Source organism: Ahaetulla prasina, chromosome 3, assembly GCF_028640845.1.
Source record: "Ahaetulla prasina isolate Xishuangbanna chromosome 3, ASM2864084v1, whole genome shotgun sequence".
NCBI classification, from domain to species: Eukaryota; Metazoa; Chordata; class Lepidosauria; order Squamata; family Colubridae; genus Ahaetulla; species Ahaetulla prasina.
In genome coordinates, this window is record NC_080541.1 from 13,627,328 (window position 1) to 13,652,857 (window position 25,530).

At 42.6% G+C, this 25,530-nt stretch overlaps 1 protein-coding gene across 1 annotated transcript in view; it reads right to left on the reverse strand.

Moving 5' to 3' along the window:
- The window catches only part of TG (thyroglobulin), a 201,823-nt gene that overhangs the window by 81,342 nt on the left and 94,951 nt on the right, over window positions 1–25,530 (reverse strand). The window contains exons 31-34 of the mRNA XM_058175193.1: window positions 20,632–20,685; window positions 8,009–8,143; window positions 5,413–5,577; window positions 2,900–3,122 (exon numbers count right to left, since the gene is read on the reverse strand). Coding sequence (XP_058031176.1) covers window positions 2,900–3,122; window positions 5,413–5,577; window positions 8,009–8,143; window positions 20,632–20,685 — 577 coding nt within the window. The remainder of the gene's footprint in view (window positions 1–2,899; window positions 3,123–5,412; window positions 5,578–8,008; window positions 8,144–20,631; window positions 20,686–25,530) is intronic.

Genomic DNA, 25,530 nt, shown 5'->3' on the forward strand with positions numbered 1-25,530 from the left:
GCATCCAAACAGGTATATGGTGAGCTGCATTTTCTAGATCTACCAGAACATCCCAAAAATGTCATAATAACAGAAATAAACACATAGACATTTAGAGAGCAGATCTGGACTTTGATGGCAGTACTATAATTGTGGGGACATGTAGAGATTTTGTGTAGATGGATGCATTCTAGACAACTCTTCAAATATTTGAAATCTGTGGTCCCAGATCCCAGGCTAGAACATAGCAACTCTACATAACTAATCTTTTAAAAACCTCCGATTAGTATAGATTAGTCTAGATTTTTTAGCTTTTAGTACAGCTTAAAAAAGGATAACAATTACATGCATTATCTGTTTATCTTCATCTCCATCTTTCCTCCCTCTCTTTTGTTGATCCTTAATTTCTAAATATCATAAAAAAGGGAATTTTTTTCCCCTTTGCGGCTACTCTTTATCATACTGTATAAATCAGGGGTCTCCAACCTTGGCAACTTGAAGACTTGTGGACTTCAACTCCCAGAGTTCCTCGCCAACAAAGCTGAGGAATTCTGGGAGTTGAACTCCATAAGTTTTCAAGTTGCCAAGTTTGGAGACCCCTGGTATAAATAACAACAATGTGTCTGTCTGTGAACTCTATTGTTTGCAATTCTCAAATTATTTCTTTAACCTGTACTTAATATGTTTATTTTAAATTGTAAGTCCACCGACTGAAGCATTATTAACAAAGCATGATATAATTAAACAGTGAAACCATTATTAATTTAGTAAAGACATAACAAAGAATTAAGTGTGTACTACTAACTAGAGCATACAAAACATTTGCTAGACCAATTCTTGAATACAGCTCATCTGTCTTGAACCTGCTCTGCATATCGGACATAAATACAATCGAGAAAGTCCAGAAATATTTCACAAGAAGAGTCCTCCACTCCTCGCTCGCAATAAAATACCTTATGCTACCAGACTCCAAATTTTGGGCTTACACAACTTAGAACTATGCCGCTTTCGGTCTGACCTAAGCATAGTACATAAAATTATCTACCACAAAGTCCTACCTGTCAATGACTACTTCAGCTTCGACCACAACAATACACGAGCAAATAATAGATACAAACTCAAGGTAAACCGCTCCAAACTTGATTGCAGAAAATATGACTTCAGCAACAGAGTGGTCAATGCCTGGAATGCACTACCTGACTCTATGGTTTCTTCCCCAAACCCCCAAAACTTTAAACTTAAACTGTCTACTGTTGACCTCACCCCATTCCTAAGAGGTCTGTAAGGGGCGTGCATAAGTGCACCTGCGTGCCTACCATCCCTGTCCTAATATTCCTTTTTACTTACTCTTTTCATGTGTCCAAATTATGTTTATACTTTTACTTGTTATGTTATATATGATTGACAAAAATAAATAAATAAAAATAAAATAAATAAAAAATAAGATTACAGCAAGGTCTTTCAGTATCTTTTTAAAAATTGATTTCTTGCACGAACAACTCCAGAATTAACAGTTTCAAGCAGCTTTTCATCAAGAAGGAATGCTTATAATTTATATCTAACCAAGGGCCGATCTCTTAAAACTCCTGCACCAGTACAAAAGAAAAAAGAAAAAAAAAGAGACATCTGTCAGTTCACATCTCACTTCTAAAGACCCTAACCCTTTTTTCTGAAGAAAAGGAATGCAATAAGCAATGACGATGTTGCTCAAGATGACATACATCAGTGTTGTGGGTCTTAACTGCACGGCCTTGCGCACCTGGATGAGCAAGATATGGTCTCTCTTGTGGTAAAAACTGTAAGCACAATCTGGTTGAGTTAACACAGCCCACACAACTCAGGTGCCCAAGAAATTAGGTCACCCAAAGTGAGAGTTCTCTCAACCACTCAATCATACAAGACAAGACCAAATGGAAAAACAAAGAGATTGTTGCCATTTTTGTGAACATTTTAACGTCAAGCTTGAGAATTTGGTGCAATTACTCTCCTTCTATGGAAATTCCAGCATAGGCTGAACCATCTATGTGAGCTTTCCTTCTGCATTGAACCAAATAAGGATTGCAGGTTGTTCTTCAACACATGAAGAATCAGAATTTCCATTGCTAAGCGAGGCAGTTGTTAAATGTGTCAAGCCATTTTTATGATCTTTTTTTTCTTTTTTTTTTGGCCATGGCTGTTAAGTAAATACAGTGCAGTCATTAGTTAAATCATGTGGCCATTAAACAAATCCGGCTCCCCACATTGGCTTTGCTTGTCGGAAGCCGGCTTGGAAAGTCACAAATGGCTTACCACATGACCATGGGATGCTGCAGCCATCATAAATACATTCTGGTTTGCCGAGCACCCAAGTTTGGAATTTGGATCATGTAACTTAACAACCTCACTTAATAACTGTGGCAGGAAAGGTCATAAAATGGGGCAACATTCGCTTACCAAATGTCTTGCTTAGCAACAGTTTGGGCTCAGTTGTGGTCAATTATGATACCTAAGAAAGTGAGTCTTGGCTGTTCAGATGGTCTTGGTGTCAGGCCTGGAAGCCATCTTTTGCATTGGGCCTTCAGGCCTGCCACATTTGTGGGAAACTGGGAGGGGGGATTGTATACATGGGTGATATGTAGTCATAATAACATTCCTTTCTCAGAGAGTCAAGGACACCTTGCCCTGCACCTGGAGGGCTAGAACGGGGAGGTCTCTCCAGTTGGGATGGTGCTTGGATTGGACCATGTGATGGACATGTGGGTGCAGGGGAAGGGACTTGGACTTTTCTTTGGTGGGGAAAACCTGGAAGCTTTCAGATTCGGGTTTTCCCAGATATGCCAATATGACATCGCTAATAAAATGGAACTTTGAGGAACTTCAAGCCTCGGAGTCTTCTTTCATTGGGGGTGTTACTTGGAACCCTGACACTTGGTCATCTCACCGGGTTGTGGTTGCGTTCCAGAAGTCTGTCCAGGTGAAAGGCTGTGGAGGACGGAACCGATTCTCTCCCACCGGAGGTGCTGCATATGGAACCCCAAGGAACCATCCAATGCTCTTCCATTCAGAGCCCACTTGAATTACTTGAGAGCTGCCCAGCAGAGTCCCATGTGATGGGATGAATACTGAAGGCTCATTGTTTCTTTCAGCAGTGGGTAGGATCACATCTGCACAGAGATTTTTAAAAAAAGAAACTCTTTGAGAAGAAGCTTTAAGCCTAATGATGCAGGTTTCAATCAAGGGACTGAACTGTTAGAACTGTTGTGGCCCGCCAGCAGCCAGTGGAGCTGGTGGAGGACTCAGACAGTGAGGAGGTTTGGGAGGAACATGGGCCAGTCTTAGAGTCTGGGAAAGGCTCTGATGAGTGCTCTGCATCGGAGGCAGAGATGGGGCCAGGGCCATCTGACAGTTGTCAGCTGCCTTTGGAGTCGGATGTCAGTGGGGCAGAAGAACAGCTGGAGCCTGTTCCCAGTATGCGCATGTACAGAGCTGCCAGGAGAAGGAAACAACTAAGGAACAAGGGTCGACTCAGGAGTAAAGCCACAGGTGGATAGTGAATGGACCGTCCCATAGGGAATAAAGAGGAGGGAAGGGGAGTGGAGTTTGCAGGAGACAATTAGTTCGCTTAATTGGTTCGTGACTCTCAGAGACTCCTTGCCAAGTTTTGAAGGTATCGGCCTGGCAGCTCTCCAAGCCAGATAAAGTCTGTGACTGTGAATTCTCCCTTGAAAGACTTTGCTGGATGGGAATGAGAGGAATTCACAGTAACTTAATAAAAAGGGGTTTTTGTCAGGACAAGGAATCTGCTTCATGCTCTTGGGAAGCTTAGGTCAGAACAAGACCAGGGGTGTCAAACTCGATTTCATTGAGGGCCACATCAGGAATGTGTTTGACCTCACGGGGGGGGGGTCATGGCCAGGGTGGGCATGGCCAGCATGGTGTCACTCATGTCAGGGGGCACCTGTGGTGTCCTGAGCGCTCTGCCAGTGAAAACGGGCTCCCGAGCTCCATTTTGGGCTGTGATGGCCTCCTGCAACCCTCTGCCAACAAAAACAGAGCTTGGGAGGGCCACGTGCAGCCCTTGCGAACTCTGTTTTCACCAGCAGAGGCACTGCAGGCCGGTCCTTCGCTGTTTCCAGGACAGCCCCATGGGCCAGATCTAAGTACCCCACAGGCCAGCTCCGGCTCCCGGGCCTTGAGTTTGACACCCCTGTGTTCGACTAAAATTCACCTTGGCCAAACCTGCTTATAACCCAAGAGATGCAATGACCATTACAGAGACTCTCCCCCAAAAGTGGTTGTTGTTTTAACCATTTGTTGTGTCCGACTCTTGGCAACTTTATAGGCAAATGTTCTCCATGCTACCCTATCAAGCACAGTGTCAGGCCTGGAAGCCATATTTTTCCTTGGATCTTCAGGCCTGCCACATTTACTGCTGTGGGAAACTGGGAGGGGGGATTGGAGCATGGGTTATATATAGTCATAATAACATTCCTTTCTCAGAGAGTCAAGGACTTCTTGCCCTGCATATGGAGGGCTGGAATTGGAAGGCATCTCCAGTTGGGAAGGTGCTTTGACTGGACCATGTGATGAACATGTGGGTGTTGGGCAGGGACTTGAACTTTCCTTTGGGTGGGGAAACCTGGAAACTTTCAGATTCGGGTTTTCCCAGATGTGCCAATATGACATCTCTAATATAATGAAACTTTGAGGAACTTCAAGCCTCGGAGTCTTCTTTTATTGGGGGTGTTCCTTGGAACCCTGACACACCGCTTCTTTCAGTTGTTGGATGTTCACCTTTTCTACCAGCTTCGATAGGATCAAGAAAGCGTGTACCTTGCTTGCCCTTCTCCTGGATCCACTCACCATTCCTAGCGTCGTTGACTTCTCCAATAACTTTGCATGCGTTACACAGCCAAAGTAAACCAGATGTGGACTTATGATTCTAGCGACGTGTCTGGTTTTATACAATTCAGCACTTCTCCTTTAGTTACTCTGCTCTAGGTGGTATACGTAAGAATTAACATATACAAGTTATACTTGTATAGTACTCTGCAGTATTTTTTTAAAAATACTTGCTCTAATGAGATGAGAAAGAGGCAGAGGCCCCGTGGACCGATCCTTCGCTGTTTCCAGGGCGGCCTCGTGGACCAGTTCTAAGCACCCACCAAGCCGGATCTGGGCCCCAGGCCTTGAGTTTAACACCCCTGATCTACTTGGTTGTGCTGTTCAGTGTATGCAGTTCCTGCCTTCACCTGTGGTTTTCATCTGTGCCTTTGATTGTGGGCAGTTTTATACTGTATTCAGTCTTCTATTCTTAACCAAACTTGGCATTGTTCAACGGCTGTAAGATCTACTGCCATGCTGGTTTATTTCCACTGTGTTTCCTGGTTTTGTGTTTCAGGGAAAGCAAAGATTAGCTCACCAAGCCTCCTTAATCTTTGGTTACATACGCACCTTGCTTTCGATAGATGTAAGTAGCAGGCTCCTTGAGCAAAATACGACAGCGATGGCCTTGTAGACTCAGGCTACAACTCTGTGTTTCTGGGTAGAACGTGCATCGCACTGCTGATGGCAACATTTTGAGTGTGGTCACTCGGCACAGGTTGTCCTTTGAACAAACTGTAAAGAAAGAAATCGCCAATTGTAAATTGCACGGGCAGAAAATATCTCAGGGGCTGCCCCAAAGAAGAGGGAGTCAAGCTATTCTCCAAAGCACCTGAGGGCAGGACAAGAAGCAATGGGTGGAACCTAATCAAGGAAAGAAGCAACTTAGAACTAAGGAGAAATACAGAATACAGAAGAATAGAGTTGCAAGGAACCTTGGAGGTCTTCTAGTCCAACCCCCGGCTTTCCTGACAGTTAGAACAATTAATCAGTGGAACAACTTGCCTCCAGAAATTGTGAATGCTCCAACACTGGAAGTTTTTAAGAAGATGTTGGATAACCATTTGTTTGAAGTGGTATAGGGTTTCCTGCCTAAGTAGGGGGTTGGACTAGAAGACCTCCAAGGCCTCTTCCGACTCTGTTATTATATATTATATATAAAACAAAGAGCAGGTGAAAACTGATATTTTGGGGATCGAAATGGGGAACATAATCCATAATGGACCCAACAAGACTAGGCAATTCCCAGGCGGCTACAGTGATGATATTAGAAGGCCATCTCAAGAGGTGGTTTAATGTTCATCAAAAGAAACAAATAGAATCTATCTACTGTCCAATAGAGTAATGAGAGCCCCAATTTCTTTGCAGTTGCTTTCAGCTGTGTTACCCTGGACACCCCATATCCTAGGACTTCTATAAATATCATATGAAAAGAAGGGATAGTTATTACAAAAGATACAGCTTTGTATATGATAATGTAGGATACATTTTTTTTTCCAACTTGATGCATTCCAGATATAAAGAGACTGGGAATTCTGAGAATTGTGATCTGGTTACATATAGATAGAGGAAAAATCGCTGCAGGATATACTTCTTAGTACTAATTATTATCAATGCTTAATGGTGAAGTTAGGCCTGTTTCTAAAGGAATCAAGCAGTTTCCCTTTATGTTGTGACAACCTAGCTCAATGAAAGGAGAAAGTGGAGGAGGAGGAGGAGGGGGGGTTGCTATGGGTTCGCTCAGATTCGGGAGAACCCGTAGCTAACGTTATGGCTGGTTCGGAGAACTTCAAAATCCCCCCTGGGCTGACCCAGCCCACCCTACCCTTCCCATCTCACCCCACCCCTCCCAGGAGTCTCCTTGCAGCCCATTTTGGATAGTGCCCTCACGTAGGTTTGGGGAGGGGGAAAAACAGGCCTCCCAGACATTCCGGAAGGCCTCCAGAGGGCCTCTGGAGGGCCTTCCAGAAAGACATTCCGGAGGGCCTCCAGAGCCCGGGGGAGGCAGTTTTCGCCCTTCCAGAGGCTTGAGGAAAACACACACACACACCCGTGGTGAAGGAGGCAGACTAAGCCAAACCCACTATGGCCACGCCCACCCAGCAACCGGGCAGAGAACCCATTGCTGAAATTTTTGAAGCAAAGAAATAGGATCAAGCTATGAGCCTGCATTTGAGTTGTTAATGTCTGAGATAAGCTCAAAACATAAATAGTGCCTTTGGATTAGACCAGCCCTGAAAAGCTGACTCTAGAAGTTCTAATGTCTGCTCTTGGCCATAGAGATACCATCCTATAGACCAGGGGTCTCCAACCTTGGCAACTTTAAGACTTGTGGACTTCAACTCCCAGAATTCCTCAGCCAGCTTTGCTTTTCTGGCTGAGGAACTCTGGGAGCTTTGCTGGCTGAGGGATTCTGGGAGTTGAAGTCCACAAGTCTTAAAGTTGCCAAGGTTGGAGACCCCAGCTATAGACAGCAGTTTGCATTAGATAGAAACAATATATTTCATTCCTGCACAGAAAATTTCAAAAATAATCAGGGCTTCCAGACACAGCTAAATAAATTTGGGGGAGGTTTCCCCCCCTCTTTTGCTTATTCGCTTTTAAAGTTGGGAAAAACTTCAAAAAGGCATCTAATGTGAAATATAAGCCACAGGATTCAGCCTCCAGTTTCAAATGGCTTTCTTAGAAGTTAGTAATTAAAAAGCTTTCAGTAACTCCCTTTAAGTCTGATTCAACCCTATTTCTATCTCCACATTATTTCCATATTTTGTTTTTAAAATGCCACATTAATTCCAGTTAGTCAATTAACGATGTAATTAATACAACTTGCATTTAAGAAGTCTGAGAGGCAGTTTGTGGTAGTGATGAAAAATAGTTCTATCTTAGGCGTCTGGGTAACCATGGGCCAGTCACTTTCTCTCAACCCAGCAAAGAAGTCAATGGCAAACCACTTCTGAAATCCTGTCTGAGGGAGGGAGGGAGGGAGGAAGGAAAGGAAGGAAAGGAAGGAAGGAAAAAAGAGAAAGGGAAGGGAAGGGAAGGGAAGGGAAGAAGGAAGGAAGGAAGGAAGGAAGGAAGGAAGGAAGGAAGGAAGGAAGGAAGGAAGGAAGGAAGGAAGGAAGGAAGGAAGGAAGGGGCACCATCTTTGGAAAACAGGCCATCTTACCTGAGAGACAAAAATCTCGGATGGCAGCAAACTCACTGGAAGGATCTCTGCTGACCTGGATGACATCAAATTTAGAAATGGAAGGGTCAATAACAGTGGAGGTCCTGTCCAAACGCTGCCATTTGTCCAAAGTCACTAAAAAAACAAAATGGAGAAATTCAACAGCGGAAGTCTTTAGAACCACAATTTATATTTGTTGGAATACAAAATGAAATAAAGGATCAGAGGAGCCAAATAATCAGCGGGAGATGTGAGTCACAACAAAGTAAAATCATTCATATGAAGTATGTGTGAATATTCTACTGAAAGCTATATTTATAGTTATTATTAATTACTATCTCTCTAATGGTCTGTAATCTCCCTGGGTTCTCATCCTTTTATTCAATCATCTTCATTTAACGACCCCATAATCCCTTGCGGGCTGGAATCTGGGCAACTGAATGGAGCTAACAGAGCGTTTTAATGGCCGGATGCCCTTCGTGTCGCCAATGCGGAGTTTTGTTCAGCAGATATGTTCTCATTGTGCCCAGAGAGAAAAATATCTGCCTCTACCTAGGATCGAACTCACAGCCTCCTGATTGCGAGGTGAGAGCTCCACCTCTAGGCCACCGCACCACTCGCCATCCTTTTATTCAAAGTCTAGGAGAAATTCCTTCCACATAGAGGTATTTCAATATGGACAGTCCTCAACTTACAAACCATTCATTTAGTCATGTGATCAAAATTTAGTCATGTGATCAAAATTACGGTCATGTGATCAAAATTAAAACACTTGGCAACTTGACTCGTATTTACGATGGTTGCCCGTGTCCCGCGATCATGTGAATCACCTTTTGTGATCTTCTCACAAGCAAAGGTAAGGAGGAAACCAGATTCATTTAACAACTGGGTTACTTTTTGCAGTGAGTCACTTAACGTCTGTGTCAAGAAAGGTCATGAAATGGGGCAAAAATTCACTTAACAACTGTCTTGTTTAGCAGCAGAAATTTTGAGCTCCGTTGTGGTCATACCTCAAGGACCATCTGTCATCTGGCCTCCAAGAAACGGGACTTCTGCCTTTGAGAAATGGAGAGAGACGTTCTCGTTCTGCTAGAAATAGTTTAGAAGAACTGCCCATCCAATCTCTTTGAACTTCAGATTTGGTAGAACTTTTTTTTTTTTTAAAGGCTGCTGTAGGCATGATTTCAAAGAAACTAAATCATGGTTAACGTCAGCTCCAAATCTACTGTCTTCTCCGGAATGTACAAAAATTGAACCACCCCCCTGGGTTTTATTTCTCGTGGCATATTTGTTTTTCAAAAGCCACACTTTTAATTGTTGGATTTAAAAACAAAAAGAGAAGAGGGATTTTACAGACTCTCAGGGTTGCCATAAAAAAAAAACAACGGAAGCGGAGCCTTTCCAGGGATAGGAATTTAAGAAAAACAGTTTAAACAATAATTACACATCAATTTTCCGCAGTCTGAGTTGCCAGTTCCAACAGAGTAGACGTTATTTGTCTAGCTCCAGACCCAAATCTGAAAATGACTACTTATGCTCTTAAAAAAAAAAAAGAAAAGAAAAGACAGTCAACTTTTGTTTTGGATCCAATATAAGCCAAAGATGTCTGGACTATCTTGCTGATTTTAAAGTATATTTGGTTTGGGATAATAGATCACTCACAGTTACTTGTGCTGATACCATCAGCATACCAAGATTATTTCCTTATTTATTTAAATAAGGAATATCCTCATTCTTACTTAACTTTATTTATTTAAAATCTTTAGTAATTTAAAGATTTATAAATCCTTAGTAAGGCCACACCTGGAATACTGCATCCAGTTTGGGTCACCACATTACTAAAAAGACTTAGGAAATAGTGCAAAGAAGAGCAACTAAGAGAATTAAAACAGGGGTGAAATGTAAAATTTGTTACTACCGGTTCTATGGGCATGACTTTGGGGGGTAAGGTGACTGGGAGGGCATGGCCAACTTTTTTTTTTTTTACTTTTAAAAGCATTTTTTCTACAACCTCTTTGGCCAAAGAGGTTGTAGAAAAAATGCTTTTAAAAGGTTCTGACGATCCCAGCTGAGCCGCGCGATCATTAGAGGCTTTTTTTTTAACTTTTAAAAGCATTTTTTCGGCCAAAGAAGAAATGCTTTTAAAAGTTTTTTAAAAAAAACCTTGGATGATCATGCAGCTCAGCTGGGTGGGGGGGGAGGCAGAGATTTTTGCTACCGGTTCTCTGAACCACCCGCCGCCATTGCTACCGGATCGGGCGATCCGGTCCAGACCGGGAACATTTCACCCCTGGATTAAAGGCCTGAAGACTAAAACATATGAACAACAGTTGCAGGAACTGGGCAGTGGTGGGATTCAAATTTTTTTACTGCCGGTTCTGTGGGCGTGGCTTGGTGGGCATGGCATGGCTTGGTGGGCATGGCTTGTTGGGCGTGGCAGGGGAAGGATACTGTAAAATCTCCATTCCCACCCCACTCCAGGGGAAGGATACTGTAAAATCTCCATTTCCTCCTGATCAGCTGGGACTCGGGTGGCATAGATGGGGCAGGACCAGTCAGAGGTGAACTACTCAAATTTTCCGCTACCAGTTCTCCAGAACTGGTCAGAACCTGCTGAAACCCACCTCTGGAACTGGGTATGGCTAGTCTAGAGAAAAGATGGAACTAAGGGTGATATGATAACAGTATTCCAGCATTTGAGGGACTGCCTCAAAAAAGAGAGGGTCAACTTATTCTCCAAAGCCCCTGAAGGCAGGACAAGAAACAATGGATGGAAACTAATCAAGAAGGGAAGCAATCTAAAATTAAGGAGAAATTTCCTAACAGTGAGAATAATTAACCAGTGATTAATTAACCAATTGTGGATACTCCAACACTGGAGGCTTTTAAGAAAAAACTGGACAGCCACCTGTCTAGAATGGTATAAGTTTCCCTGCTTGAGCAGGGGGTTGGACTAGAAGATCTCCAAGGTCCCTCCCAGCTCTATTCTGATTGATTGATATTTGAGCAAGTTTTGAAACTTTGTCTTCTGTGACATCGTTTCTCCATCGTTTAACAATCTCTGAAGTAAAGGTAGTCCTTGATTTACAACCACAATTGAGAACCCATTGTTAAGCAAGCAGTCGGTAAGTGAATTGTGCTGAATTTTATGACTTTTTTGGTCACAGTTGTTAAGTGAATCTTCTACATTGTAGTTAGCAACAAGAAAGCAACAAGAAAAGCACTGTTTTATTGGAGTCAGAAACCCAGGTTTTAAATTTCCTTCTGTCTGGGCTGCAGTTCAAGGAAACTTCTCTCCTGTGGCTTTCTTTCCAGAGAAAAGGTTTTATTTATTTATTTTTAATTAACCATTCATCTCCTGAATTCATCTTTGAATAAAATACTCAGTTCTGTTTGAAGCCAAAAACATAGTGCAAGCTCTTCAGCAAACGCAATGCAGTTCAGAAACTACAGGTAATCCTTGACTTATGACCACAATTGAGCCCCAAATTTCCATTGTTAAGCAAGGCAGCCGTTAAGTGAGCTTTTTGTCCTTTGCGTCACGGTTGTTAAACGAATCGCTGCGGCAGTTAAGTGAATCATGTAGTCATTAAGCGAATCTGGCTCCCCTCATGGATTTTGCTTGTTGGAAGTTGGCTGGGAAGGTCCCAAATGATGGTCACATGACCCAGGACAGTGCAACAGTCATAAGTACACGCCAGTTGCCAAACACCTGAATTGTGATCATGTGACCATGGGGATGCTGCAATGGTCGTAAGTGTGAAAAACAATCATAAGTGCACTTTTTTCAGTGCCACTGTAACGTCATCGCAAAAAAGGCTCTAAGAGTTGTAAACCTAATCTTGGCTAGCTTCTTCTCCAAAAACACTACACTACTAACCAGAGCATATAAAACATTTGCTAGGCCAATTCTCGAATACAGCTTGCCTGTCTGGAACCCACACCTCATTTCGGACATTAATACAATTGAACGTGTCCAGAAATATTTTACAAGAAGAGTTCTCCACTCCTCTGAAAACAACAAAATATCTTATCCCACCAGACTTGAAATCCTGGGTTTAGAAAACCTAGAACTCCGCCGCCTTCGACATGACCTGAGTTTAACTCATAGAATCATCTGTTACAATGTCCTTCCTGTTGAAAACGACTTCAGCTTCAATTGCAACAATACACGAGCAAACAATAGATTTAAGTTTAATGTTAACCGCTCCAATCTTGATTGCAGAAAATATGACTTCAGTAACAGAGTTGTTAATACTTGGAATACACTACCTGACTCTGTGGTCTCTTCCCAAAATCCCCAAAGCTTCAACCAAAAACTGTCTACTATTGACCTCACCCCATTCCTAAGAGGTCTGTAAGGGGTGTGCATAAGAGCACAAACGTGCCTACCGTTCCTGTCCTATTGTTTCCTTTCGTTATATCCAATTAATATAGTTATTACATACTCATGCTTATATATATATGCTTATATATTGTTTAATCATTTCATGCTTATGCTTATATATACTGTATGACAAAATAAATAAAATAAAAATAAAATAAACCATTACTAAACTAGTGGTTGTAAGTCGAGGACTATCTGTATAGAAAATAATCAATCCCTCTCCTCAAATAATCCCATAAAATTCTGACCCTGTCCAAATACGTGTCCCAGGATTGCCTGGTTTGCATTGAGCTCCTAAAGAGAGGCAAGTGATTTCACCTATAATAACGTTAGCATTTTGTAAAAATGCACAGTTCGTATCTTTTTGCAAAGATGATACAACGTGCATACTGTATGTTGTCGTTGTGGCTTGTGGAAGAGACCTATGGCTCCTCCTAGAGCAGAGCTTGGCAAGTTTAAACATTCAAAGAGCCACAAAGGTCCTAACCAGAAGCCACCTGTTCAATTCTGGAGCTGACCGGAAGTCTGGTTCCCCTACCATAGAGTCTCCTCCTACCGCAACGTCCTTTTTCCTCTATGTGTCCTAACCAAACGCCCTATCAATTGTAGAATTGACTAGAAAAGCCACCCCTTGCTACAGAATCTTCTCCTGGCATGCCATGCTTCCCCCCCTACCAAACCGGAAGCTCCTTTCAAAATTGTGGCACCGACCCGCAACGGGGAGCCACAGCAGAGGGATGAAAGAGCCACGTGCGGCTCCAGAGCCACGGGTTACCGACCTCTGTCCTAGAGCAACCTTTAGATTTCCTGGTTCTCAAATCAATGATCAATGTGAAAAAAGTAAGGTTCTACATTGAGGCAAAAAACAACAACAAATGCACAGGTACCTTATATGTGGTACCTTGCTCAATAGTAGTAACTGTGAGACGGATCTTGGAGTCCTAGTGGACAACCATTTAGATATGAGCCAGCAATGTGCAGCAGCTGCCAAAAAAGCCAACACAGTTCTGGGCTGCATAAACAGAGGGATAGAATCAAGATCACGTGAAGTGTTAATACCACTTCATAATGCCTTGGTAAGGCCACACTTGGAATACTGCATTCAGTTTGGGTTGCCACGATGTAAAAAAGATGTTGAGACTCTAGAAAGAGTGCAGAAAAGAGCAACGAAGATGATTAGGGGACTGAAGGCTAAAACATATGAAGAACGGTTGCAGGAACTCGGTATGCCTAGTTTAATGAAAAGAAGGACTAGGGGAGACATGATAGCACTGTTCCAATATCTCAGGGGTTGCCACAAAGAAGGGGGAGTCAAGCTATTCTCCAAAGCACCTGAGGGTAGAACAGGAAGCAATGGGTGGAAATTAATCAAGGAGAGAAGCAACTTAGAACTAAGGAGAAATTTCCTGACAGTTAGAACAATTAATCAGTGGAACAACTTACCTGCAGAAGTTGTGAATGCTCCAACACTGGAAGTTTTTAAGAAAATGTTGGATAGCCATTTGTCTGAAATGGTGTAGGGTTTCCTGCTTGGGCAGGGGGTTGGACTAGAAGGCCTCCAAGGTCCCTTCCGACTCTGTTATTATGTTATGTTATGTTGTCATTCCAGCCACAAAATCGTCACACACCATGATCTAAAGATGGTTCCCCACCTTTGTATAAAATGTTGAGTTTTATACAGTAACTAAGCAACTCTTGGATCACTTTCACCTGGTGGAAAAGTTCCCGTCTTCCAGCCAGACCACACTCAGGTCATCCCAGTGTCACTTGGATCAAAAAAATTTTCATTGCGTAATTATAACCCTCTGCATCCAACTACTCCTGAATCTTTTATTGTTAAATTACAGGATCTCTAGGGGTGAGTTTCACTTTCCAGATATATATATTTTTTTTACTAAGGACAGGAAGGAGAAAAGGATGGGTATTGGGAAAATGAGAAGAACATCTGCTATAGCGATTTGACAAGTGAGATTCGCTCGAAATAAGCTAAAACCCAGCCTAATGCAAAGGTAAAGAGAACCTGGATTATAATCCTGGCTCCTGTTACTTCCCCTTGATGCTGAAAGAAGCACTACAGGTTTGTGCTCATGTGCATACACACAACACAGGAAACGCCAAACTCATCAAAGCTGTCAGGCGGGTAAGCAAATAAATAAAAATTTGAAGTCTGAGCCGGAATAGTAAGGAATGGGTTTACTTCTTTGATGCTGTGGATTATAATCTGCAAAGATCGTACCAGACTGTTTTGCACTGGCAATAGATTGAGTATGGTTTAACTTTTATCTCAATTGCAGAAATAAGATACTATAAACTAAACCAGGTATGCGCAAAGTGTCCCAGCTCCATCATAACATTTTGTTCTTCTACATGGTTTAAATCAGGGGTGAAATGCTACCGGTTTAGACCGGTTCAGATGAACCAGTAGTAAAAAATGCTACTGCTTCGGGCGAACCGGTATTTCCGACGATCAGCTGGGCGACGATCAGCTGTGACACACGATTTATATTAGCTGCAATCATCAGATTTCCTGCTTTCTAGCTAATCTAAATTGCGTGGCACAGTGGATTCCTCCCCCCGTCACTGTTCTACTTACCTTTATAGACTTGAAAGGCATCAAAATGTTCTTTTTTTAGAATTGTGTGAGTGCGCATCTGGCACACATGTGCGCAAAGCATGCGCTTGGTAGCAGACTCACAGAACCGGTAGCAGACTTCAGAGGATTTCACCGCTGGTTTAAATATTTAGTTCTTACACATACTGGTAGTCCTTGACTTACAACAACAACTGGGATGGGAACTTCCATCAATAAGCAAAGCAGTTTTTTCAATGAATCACTTAAATTTTATGAACTTTTTTTTTTTTTTGCTGCAGTCATTAAGTGAACCATAGAGTTGTTAGGCAAATCTGGTTTCCGCCATTGACTTTGGATGTCAGAAGCCAACTGGGAAAGTCACAACTGGCGACCAGGTGACCCTGGGACACTGCAACTGTCATAAGTACATCCCAGTTGCCAAAACTTCTCAATTTTGATCATGATCATGATCATGAAAACACTGCAATGGTCATAAACACAAGGAGGGTTGTAAGTCACTTCGTTTAGCACTGTTGTAACTTTGAGTGGTCATTAAACAAATGGTCATAAGTCAACAATTACGAGGGAAAGGGGGAGGAGAAGAGGGGATGGAAATACAGGACAAGCAAAAAGAGCAAAGGATTTTAAGAGGAAAAAAAAGGGAGAACGAGAGAAAAGAAGGAAATAAAAAATAGTTGATAATATTTTAAATGGTTTAAATATTAACAATGGAATTTGAAAACATAAAAAAGAGCTGATAATATGTCAAATGGTTTAAAGAACAAGAAGCAATGGGTGGAAACTGGTCAAAGAAAGAAGCAACTTAGAACTAAGGAGAAATTTCCTAACAGTTAGAACAATTAATAAGTGGAACGACTTGCCTTCAGAAGTTGTGAATGCTCCAACACTGGAAATTTTTAAGAAAATGTTGGATAACCATCTGACTGAGATGGTGTAGGGTTTCCTGCCTGGGCAGGGGGTTGGACTAGAAGGCCTCCAAGGTCCCTTCCAACTCTGATGTTATGTTATGTTATGTTAAATATTAATAACGGAATTTGAAAGTATAAAAAGTCTTGAAAGATAATTATGGAATTTACTGAAAGCATTAGCAATGACATTATGAAGATTAACTGAGTCCTTTTTCTTTTCTTTTTTGATTATGGTTAATGTTAAATGAATTGTGTTTGAATTGCAATATATGAATGACTCTAATGTTTGATAAGTAGTCTATATAAAACTTTATAAATATTAATTGGGAAATAAAGGGTTTAATTTAGAGGGAAGAAGGAGAAGAGGGGGGAAAAAGAGGGAAGTTGATAAATGATTAGAATTTAGGGCAAAGGGTAAGATTAGATATACAACATAAAGAAAAGACAGAAAATAAAAAAATGAGAGAGGAAAGGCAAAATATATTAATGTAAGCATACAAAATATGTTGGAAGAGAACTAAAAAGTTGTATAAATTTGAAACCTGGCCAATATTCTGTTGAGAAAAAATGTATGTTGGTGTATATATTAGAAAATAAAAAGAGAGAGAGGAAAGGCAAAATATATTAATGTAAGCATACAAAATATGTTGGAAGAGAACTAAAAAGTTGTATAAATTTGAAACCTGGCCAATATTCTGTTCAGAAAAAAATGTATGTTGGGGTATGTGTTAAATTTTTTTTTAAAATTCCCAAAAAACCAACAACAATTACCTATACCTAAACTAGCCCTCTGGGTAACCAAGTAGATCTTTGCGATCCTATTGTAAACTGTGAAATCTCCCTTGGTGTCTATCGTATTGCACTAGATTTTCCATTAAAAAAAAATGAAAAGCTAACATGCTACAAAGTGCATAGTGTCTGAAGAACTAACTCTGGACACTATATTTACTCCTTGTAATTCTTCCAAGCCACAGGCATCTTAAACAACCTAAAAGGGCTGGGTAGGTGGCCGGACCTCAATGCTTTTTTTAAAGAACGGTGTCCATCTATCCCCAAAATAAAAGAGACAGTGAAATTGGGATGGTGCACAGAATTCTGAGGAATTAAAGGGAAAAGTAGAAAGCAACATCCCGATTTTCCTTCTGGTAAATGAAAACTCGAGAGAGGTTTCCAAATTTCTCAAAGACCTCTACCAAGCCAAAAAGATGGGAGGTCCCCAAATAATATAATATAATATAATATAATATAATATTATAATATAATATAATATAATATAATATAATATAATATAATATAATATAATATAATATAATATAATATAATATAATATAATATAATATAATATAATATAATATAATATAATATAATATAATATAATATAATATAATATAATATAATAATATAATATAATATAATATAATATAATATAATATAATATAATATAATATAATATAATATAATATAATATAACAAGAGTTGGAAGGGACCTTGGAGGCCTTCTAGTCCAACCCCCTGCCCAGGCAGGAAACCCTACACCATCTCAGTCAGATGGTTATCCAACATTTTCTTAAAAACTTCCAGTGTTGGAGCAATAGAATTTTGGGGAATTTAAATGGATCACAAATCAATGTTCTGGCCCATCGCCTGACGGAGATAGGAATAGCAGCCCGGCATCTTTTAGCTGGGCCAGCATTAAACTTCTAATGTTGACTAGAACTTTTGGAAGTTGAAGATCTGAAGGAATACAGAGAATCTCAATCATGGTTGTCCCAACGGTGGTTTTTCAGGAGGCAATTGGACTTTTTTGCTTTTTTTTTCTTTGAAGACGTTTTGCTTCTCATCCAAGAAGCTTCTTCAGCTCTGACTGGATGGTGAAGAATGGAAGGATTTGCAAAGGATATAAAATCCTTCCATTCCCCACCATCCGGTTAGAGCTGAAGAAGCTTCTTGGATGAGAAGCAAAACGTCGTCAAAGAAAAAACAAGGATGTCCAGTTAAAGCGCTCTTGGGACAAGACCTGAAGGAATATCATTTTGGAGCAGAGGTCTCCAATCTTGGCCACTTGAAGCCTGGCAGACTTCAACTCCCAGAATTCCCCAGCCAGCTTTGCTGGCTGGGGGATTCTGGGAGTTGAAGTCTGCCAGGCTTTAAGTGGCCAAGGTTGGAGACCTCTGCTTTGGAGAATGCTGCTGTACAAGATGATTTGGCAGCTTGAAGAACATGTGGACTTCAACTCCCAGAACCTTCAAGCTGCCAAGGTTGAGAAACACTGCTACAGGGACAATGAACTGAACCAGGGGTGGGCTTCAAGAATTTTAGCAAGGGACTCTCTGCCCGGCTGCTGGGTGGGCGTGGCCATGGTAGGCGTGGCCTAGTCAGCCTCCTGCACCATGGGGAGGGATGTTTTTGCCCTCCCCAGGCTCTAGAGGTCCTCTGGAGACACGTCCAGTAGGCCCTTTTTTCGCCCTCCCCGTGCCTCCGTGCATGCCCTGGACTTAACTGCATCCAAAGCGGTCCATGCGGGGACTTCTGAGAGGGGAGGGGTGGGTGGGGCCAGCCAAGAGTGGGATTTGGGGGTTCTCCGAACTGCACGGAATCTTCGCTAGAGGTTCTCCTGAACCCCTGCGAACCCCCAGCAGCCCACCTCTGAACTGAGCCAAAATATCAACTGCTTTTCCATTTCATCGGGCCTTGCCATGCAGAAAAGAGATGAGATCGCTACTGTTTGTCACATTTTTAAAAAAGGAGGGGGAAAAATAAAGAAAAGAAATTCTTTTTTTTTCTATTTCATCTAAAGCAACTAGCTTTCACAGAGCTAACTGTAGGAGCACCGTAGCAAAGAATTTTCCTTGACGAAATCCTAGCAGATCGTATTTATTTTCCTGAACCTGTTACACACAAATATTGTGGAGACGTGAGAATACTGTATGACAAGATGTACCGCTTTCCTGAAATCTTTGGCGGGTAATAACTATAATCAGACCTCTACCCACCAAGCTGTCATTTAGAAAGAAACCAGCCAACGCTGAAATGAAAGCGCACCAGATTGTTTATCTGGTTGTTAAAATAGGGAGCTTCTAAATAGGGCAAAGCCTTCCCCTTCCAAATCAGTAGGTTTAAACCACAGCAAACCCATAATAAGTCTCCGTTGCTCCACATTCCATGGTCTATTTGACATTGTAGACCTGAGTAACTTCCGCCGAATGAGTTTTAAAGATGCAATTATTGCTAATTGGAAAGTTTTCCCAGTTGAACCAAAGGTGCTTTTTCAAGAGGCAACTGGACTTTCTTGTTGGTTTTTTTTTTTAAGACGTTTCACTTCTCATCCAAGAAGCTTCTTCAGCTCTGACTGGATGGTGGTGAATGGAAGGATTTATACTCCTTGCAGACAGCTGGTCATTTGCACTCTTTTAGAGAAACATTGAGGCCACCTGGAGGTTTATCTGTGTCCTCAGGGTCACCTGAGTAGTGAAACTAAGTAGTTTCAACAGTTCCAAGAAGGTTCCACACCCGTTTGCACTACTCAGTGCTATATCAGTGCTGATAAAAGTTAGTTATGATCAGTGTTTGCACTTACAATCATTACAGTGTCAGTTTTGGAAGGCAATTTTATTTCTTTTCTTTTTTTTCTTCTTAACTGCCACATATATTAGCTGGGGAAGTTGGGAGGGGGTTATGTTAGTCATAACATCATTCCTTATTCAAGGACATCCTGCGTCTGATGGAGACTGCCTGAAGATTGCATCCAATTGAGCATGAAGAATTGATTGGACAATGTGATGAACTTGTGGGTGTGGGGCAGGGCTGTGAACTGTCAACTGGGTGTGGAAAACCTGGAAGCTTTCAGATTCGGGTTTTCCCAGCTGTGCCAACATGACATCTCTAATAAATTGGAACTTTGAGGAACCTCAAGCCTCAGAGACTTATTTCATTGAGGGTATTCCTTGGAACCCTGACACACAGATCCTCACAATTACATGAACTTGATTCTGGTGCTTAGCAACTGGCATGTATTTATGATGGTTGCATGTGATCACCTGTGATCACCATTTGTGACTTTCCCAACTGGCTTCCAACAAAGAAAGTCAAAGGGGAAGGCCACTTAATGACTGCATGGCTCAGGTGAACAACTGCAATGATTTGCTTAATGACCAGGCTGAACGAGGTCATAAAATCTGGTGTGACTCTCTTAATGACATTAAATAGCTGAGGAAGTTCATACTCCTACTACCATATGTGGTGGACATGTCCAAAGGCAAAAAAAAATTGACAGCAGCGAGAATTGTATTTGCACAACATTGGAAAAATGAGGAAACTCCTGCAGAGTTAAATATAATTAGAAAAACATTAGACTGTGCAGAAATGGATGGGCTAACATTAAAGATAAAGGACAAAAAATATACGGAATACTTTTTAACTTGGGATTTGTTTTACCTACTAATAAAGGTAGAAATTACAAATTGGAAGAATATCATTTATATATAAGTAAAGAATGTTATTACTGTTACGATATTATTATATGTTAGTAAATTGACTCAGACAATACACTGCTTATTAAGCACTTATATATGTTAAAGAAAAAATATATAAATAAAAAACTAAAAAAACATAGCTGTGGAAGTTCAAATCCCAATTGTGGTCATAAGTCAAGGACTTCCTCCATCTGTCCTTCTCCTAGTTCTCAGGAACCAGAAGCTCAATTATCTTCCATTGACTCAAGATCTGTTTTCCTTACCGTTTTCTTGATTTTCTGGTAAAGGAACCGGTGGACACACGCGGGGCACAATTGCTATGGGAAGAAGAAAAAAAAGAGACCACTTTCATTAACAGAAACAAGGATTCATGGAACACTTAAAAGAACAGAGGAGAATCAAGCTGTTGTGGTCCGCCAGCAGCCTGCGGAGCTGGCAACGGAGTCGGACAGCGATGAGGCTGAGGTGAGGCCAGGGCCATCGGTGAGTGAGGTGTGGACACCAGAACCACCAGAGACTGATAGTAGTGAGGCAGAGGAACCGGAGGAGCCTGTTCCTAATGCACACATGAGAAGAGCTGCCAGAAGACAAGAGCAGCTCAAGCAGAGAGGACAACTCGAGAATAGGGCCAAAAGATGATTGGTCCCTACTGTAAGGCTTAAAGGACCAGCACCGGTGTTTCAGCTTGCCGGAAAACAACGTTGTAGCTGCGTCCTCTGCTTCGTGTATATCTTTGTTTGTGTGGCTTCTGGATGTTTGCCAGGAAGGGCCTTGGGTAGTTTGCCTAATTGGACTAAGGTTTGGGAGATAACTGAAGAATTTGTGTTTGGGAGGCATTTGTTTTACTTTGAGTTGAACGACCGCTGGGAATGAAGTAATTCCCAGCTGTTCGAATAAAGTTTATTTTTCCACGGATTAAGTTTATTACTACCTACTTGGGCCTGGGTCACAACACAAGCATGGTTAGAAAAGCAAAATCAAGATGGCAACCACAATGGTGTGATGGAACCTCTGTCTGTTATTGTTGTTGTTTTAATATATGTAACAAACACACCCTGTGGAAATCTCAGGAAGTCATGTTATCTTGCCATAGGATATAAAGAAGGCGCCAAGTGAAGAACATTAGGAAAACAGGCAGTTCAAATCAGTGGTGAAATCTAAATTTTTTTACTACTGGCTTGGTGGGCATGGTGGGGCTTGGTGGGCGTGGCAGAGGAAGGATACTGCAAAACCTCCATTCCCTCCCCAATCTGGGGCCAGCCAGAGGTGGTATTTGCCAGTTCTCTGAACTACTCAAAATTTCCACTACCGGTTCTCCAGAAACTGCTGAATTTCACCCCTGGTTCAAATGAATATATAGGTTTATTGCAAGCTTAAGCTACAAGATTCTACAAGAATCTGAACTACTAATGGTCAAAGCGAATGGGCAGCCAATAAGAGTCAATGGACTTCAGGAGGGATGGATTTCTTGTGGTCATGAAGACACTTAAGACCGATGATGTGTTTGACCCCTTCCTCGGGCTCAGCCTGGTCCTCTCCTACAAAAGGCTATTGAGATAGCCTCTATCATAATGTCTAGGCCAGCATTGGTGAACCTATGGCACATGATGGTGAACCTATGGTGAACCTATGGCACACTTCTGGCACGCGAAACCATCCCGAGACAAATATGCATCCTCGCCGGCTCCTTGTCGGGTTCCTGTAGTCAAATACGCACCGGTCAGCTGGCCGGCGTGCGCGCGCGGTGCCAGCGGACCGCGCATGTGCGAGGCGGCACACGTGCCAGAGGTTCACCATCACACATGCACGATGGACTGCCGCACTTCCGGGGTCGCCAGCACCATGTGCGCGATGGCCAGCTGGCTGGCACACGTTTGACCACAGGAACACGATGGGAGCCGGCGAGGGCGTACATTTGTCTCGGGATGGTTTCGCGTGACACTTTCGGCACATGGGCAGCACGTGAGAACACGAACAGTTCATCAACACTGGTCTAGGCAAAACTGCACTCTTTGGTGAGTGAGGCTGGAAGATGAATAATCAATCACCAAAGCAAGGTATGTAGAGCTGTAGTGGCGCAGTGGTTAGAATGCAGTACTGCAGGCTACTTCTGCTGAGTGCCGGCTGACTGCAATTTGGCAGCTCGAATCTCACCAGGTTCAAGGTTGACTCAGCCTTCCATCCTTCCGAGGGTGGTAAAATGAGGACCCAAATTGCTGGGGGCAAGATGCTGACTCTAAACCACTTAGAGAGGGCTGTAAATCATTATGAAGCGGCATATAAGTCTAAGTGCTATTGCTATGTTGCAGGTCCCATCTATTAGAGAGATACATCTGGTGGGACTATGAAAAAGAGGCCTTCTCAGCGGTGGCCCCTTCTCTATGGAACATCATTCCCACAGAGGTATAATTGAACTTCACCTTCTTGTTAGTCGAAAAGGCCATGAAAACATAGGTTTGTCAGTAGGACCCCAAATGGAGACGATCAAGTGGTTGGCTTGGTTGTGTTGCCACTTTCTGACAAGCAATATCAATGAGGAAATCAGATTCACTTAACAACCGTGCAACAACAATGACAGGGGTTCACGTAACAAACTGTGGCAAGAAAAGTCATGAAATGGGGCAAAACTTGCTTAACAAATGCGTCCATTAGCAACATAAATGTTGGGCTCAATTGTGGTTATGAGGACCCCCTGTAGAATGATTTCTCTTGCTTTAGAAGATACTCTACCCTTGGTAGTTCAGAAGGACTCTATCCCTTGCAGGTAGGATTTGATAATAGCTTGCTACTTAAGCAGAACAAAGTCTTATTGCCACGGATGGGCTGCTGGGGGTTCGCAGGGGTTCGGGAGAACCTCTAGCTAAGATTCTGTGCAGTTCAGAGAACCCCCAAATCCCACTCCTGGCTGGCCCCTCCCACCCCACCCCTCACCTCCCAGGGGTCCCCACGCGGCATGTTTTGGATTTATTTATTTATTTAATCATATTTGTATACCGCCCTATCTCCCAAGGGACTCTGGATGCAGGTAAGTGCAGATTGCGGATGGAGGCTCGGGGAGGGTGAAAAATGGGCCTACCAGAAGTTCAGGAAGGCCAGAAACGGGCTCATTTCCAGCCTCCAGAAGGCCTCCGGAGCCTGGGGAGTCCATTTTCACTCTCCCGGAGGCTCCAGGAAAACCTCCGGGGCCAGGGAGGGCAAAAATGCCCCCCTCCGCACTGTGGTGCAGGAGGCCAACTAAACCATGGCCACGCCCTCCCACCAACCAGGCAGAGAACCCCTTGCTAAAAATTTTGAAGCCCAACCCTGCTTATTGCTCAACACAACTTACCAGTTCGCAAGAAGGTGAAAGAACTATAAACATTATTTTGATTAAAATACTGATGCCTGTTGGGGGAAAAAAAGCCATCTGCAGGCTGAATTCACACTCTCTGGGCAAGAGTTCAGCAGGGTCCAGACGCAAAATGTAAAACTTCTTTCTGTTCCAGATTGGCTGTGCCTTTTGGGACTGTAAGTATTTACTGTCTCTGCTTAAATAATCGGTTGCATGTGTACACAACGCAGTGTGGCATACTTTCCCGCAGGCTCAAGCAGATACTAACCTGCTATTAAACTGGATTAGATTTTCTAGTACATTTTTTTAAAAAAAAAATAAGAAAACCTCGTAGATTTTCTGATCTTACCTCATAGATTTTTAATTTTACCATTAAAAAGCAAAGTTTGAGCTACGTATACGTGCATATTATGCAGCTACATAGGTAGGAATGTATACTATAGGGAAATGAAATTCAGATTCTTTTTGACAAGTGCCATCAAAAATTGGCAGTCTGTCTAGGATCACATCTGGCAATCTGGTCAAAACACACACTGCAGGAAAAATGAAACATCTTGAAGGAATTCATCTTACATCTGGACCCTCTACCTATTTTGACTAGAGTTCTTATTCCTCTCTCTGTCTCTCTCTCTCTCTTTTTGGTCCTTAAAGTAAGGAAGCGTGTGAGAAAGATGTGAAGGATTTTCCAGGCAGGATAAATAAGAGTATGTGGCTTTCATTACTGAAAATAAAAGACTGCCTTGAAGTCTAAAAACAAGAAAAGCAGAACTCTGGCAAGTGTTTTCTGGCAAATGTCTTTAAGAATGGGTGGACTGCAAATTTCTGCCACCTCTGCCATAAGGTTTCCCTATCCAGCAGTGTTGGGAAAATAAAAATAATTTAACCACCGGTTCTCCGCGCTAACGATTGGCTGGGTGGGTGTGGCCATGGTGGGCGTGGTCAGGGGATGTGACAGGCAGCACTCAGCCTCTTGCACCCCCTTGGGAGCCAAAATGCACCGCGGGGGGGAAGCGCCCCCCCCCGTGCTCCGTTTTGGGCCTAGTAGGCCTCCCTGCAGCCTCCTGGGAGCAAAAATGGGCTGTGGTGGGGTGGGCATGCCACACACACACACACACACACACCGCCCAGTTTTGGACCTAGTAGGCCTCTCTGCACTTACCTGGGAGACAAAATGGGGTGTGTGGGGACTCCTGGAAGGGGCGGGGTGGGGAGGACGGTGGGGCCAACCAGCAATTTAACTACCAGTTCACCCGAACCAGCCCGAATTGGCTGACTCCCACCACTGCTGTCCCGTCCTATCCAACTCAAGGGCCAGTGCTCATCTCTGTTTCTTAGCTGAGGGAGTTAGCATTGTCTGAAGACACCTCCGTGGTCATCGGGTCAGCATGACTACACATCTAGGCACACAGAAGGCTGTTACCTCCCTACTGAAGGGGTACCTATTTTTCTACTCGCATTTGCATGCTTTCAAAACTGCTAGGTGACAGGACCTGAGGCAAGAACGGGAGCTCACCCCATTGCATTGCGCTCGGGTCTCAAACCCTGGATGTTAACTTTCCGTGTCTTTAACAGCTGAGCCAACAGCAGCTCCATCTGCTCCATACTCTTCAGCTAGCAATTGAAATAGATCTATGCGTGGAGAGACCTTAACAAAAGATGATGAATGAACATGTAAATGTCTAAGTGCATGGAAAGTCTTCTGGGTGTGACATATGGACGTGAATGGGTACATTCTCAGTTTCAATCCAACATGGTTATTTATTTTATTTTATTCTATTTACTTGTTAAGTTCATTTGCCCTCTGCATCTCCCTGGGGTTATTCTATTGCAA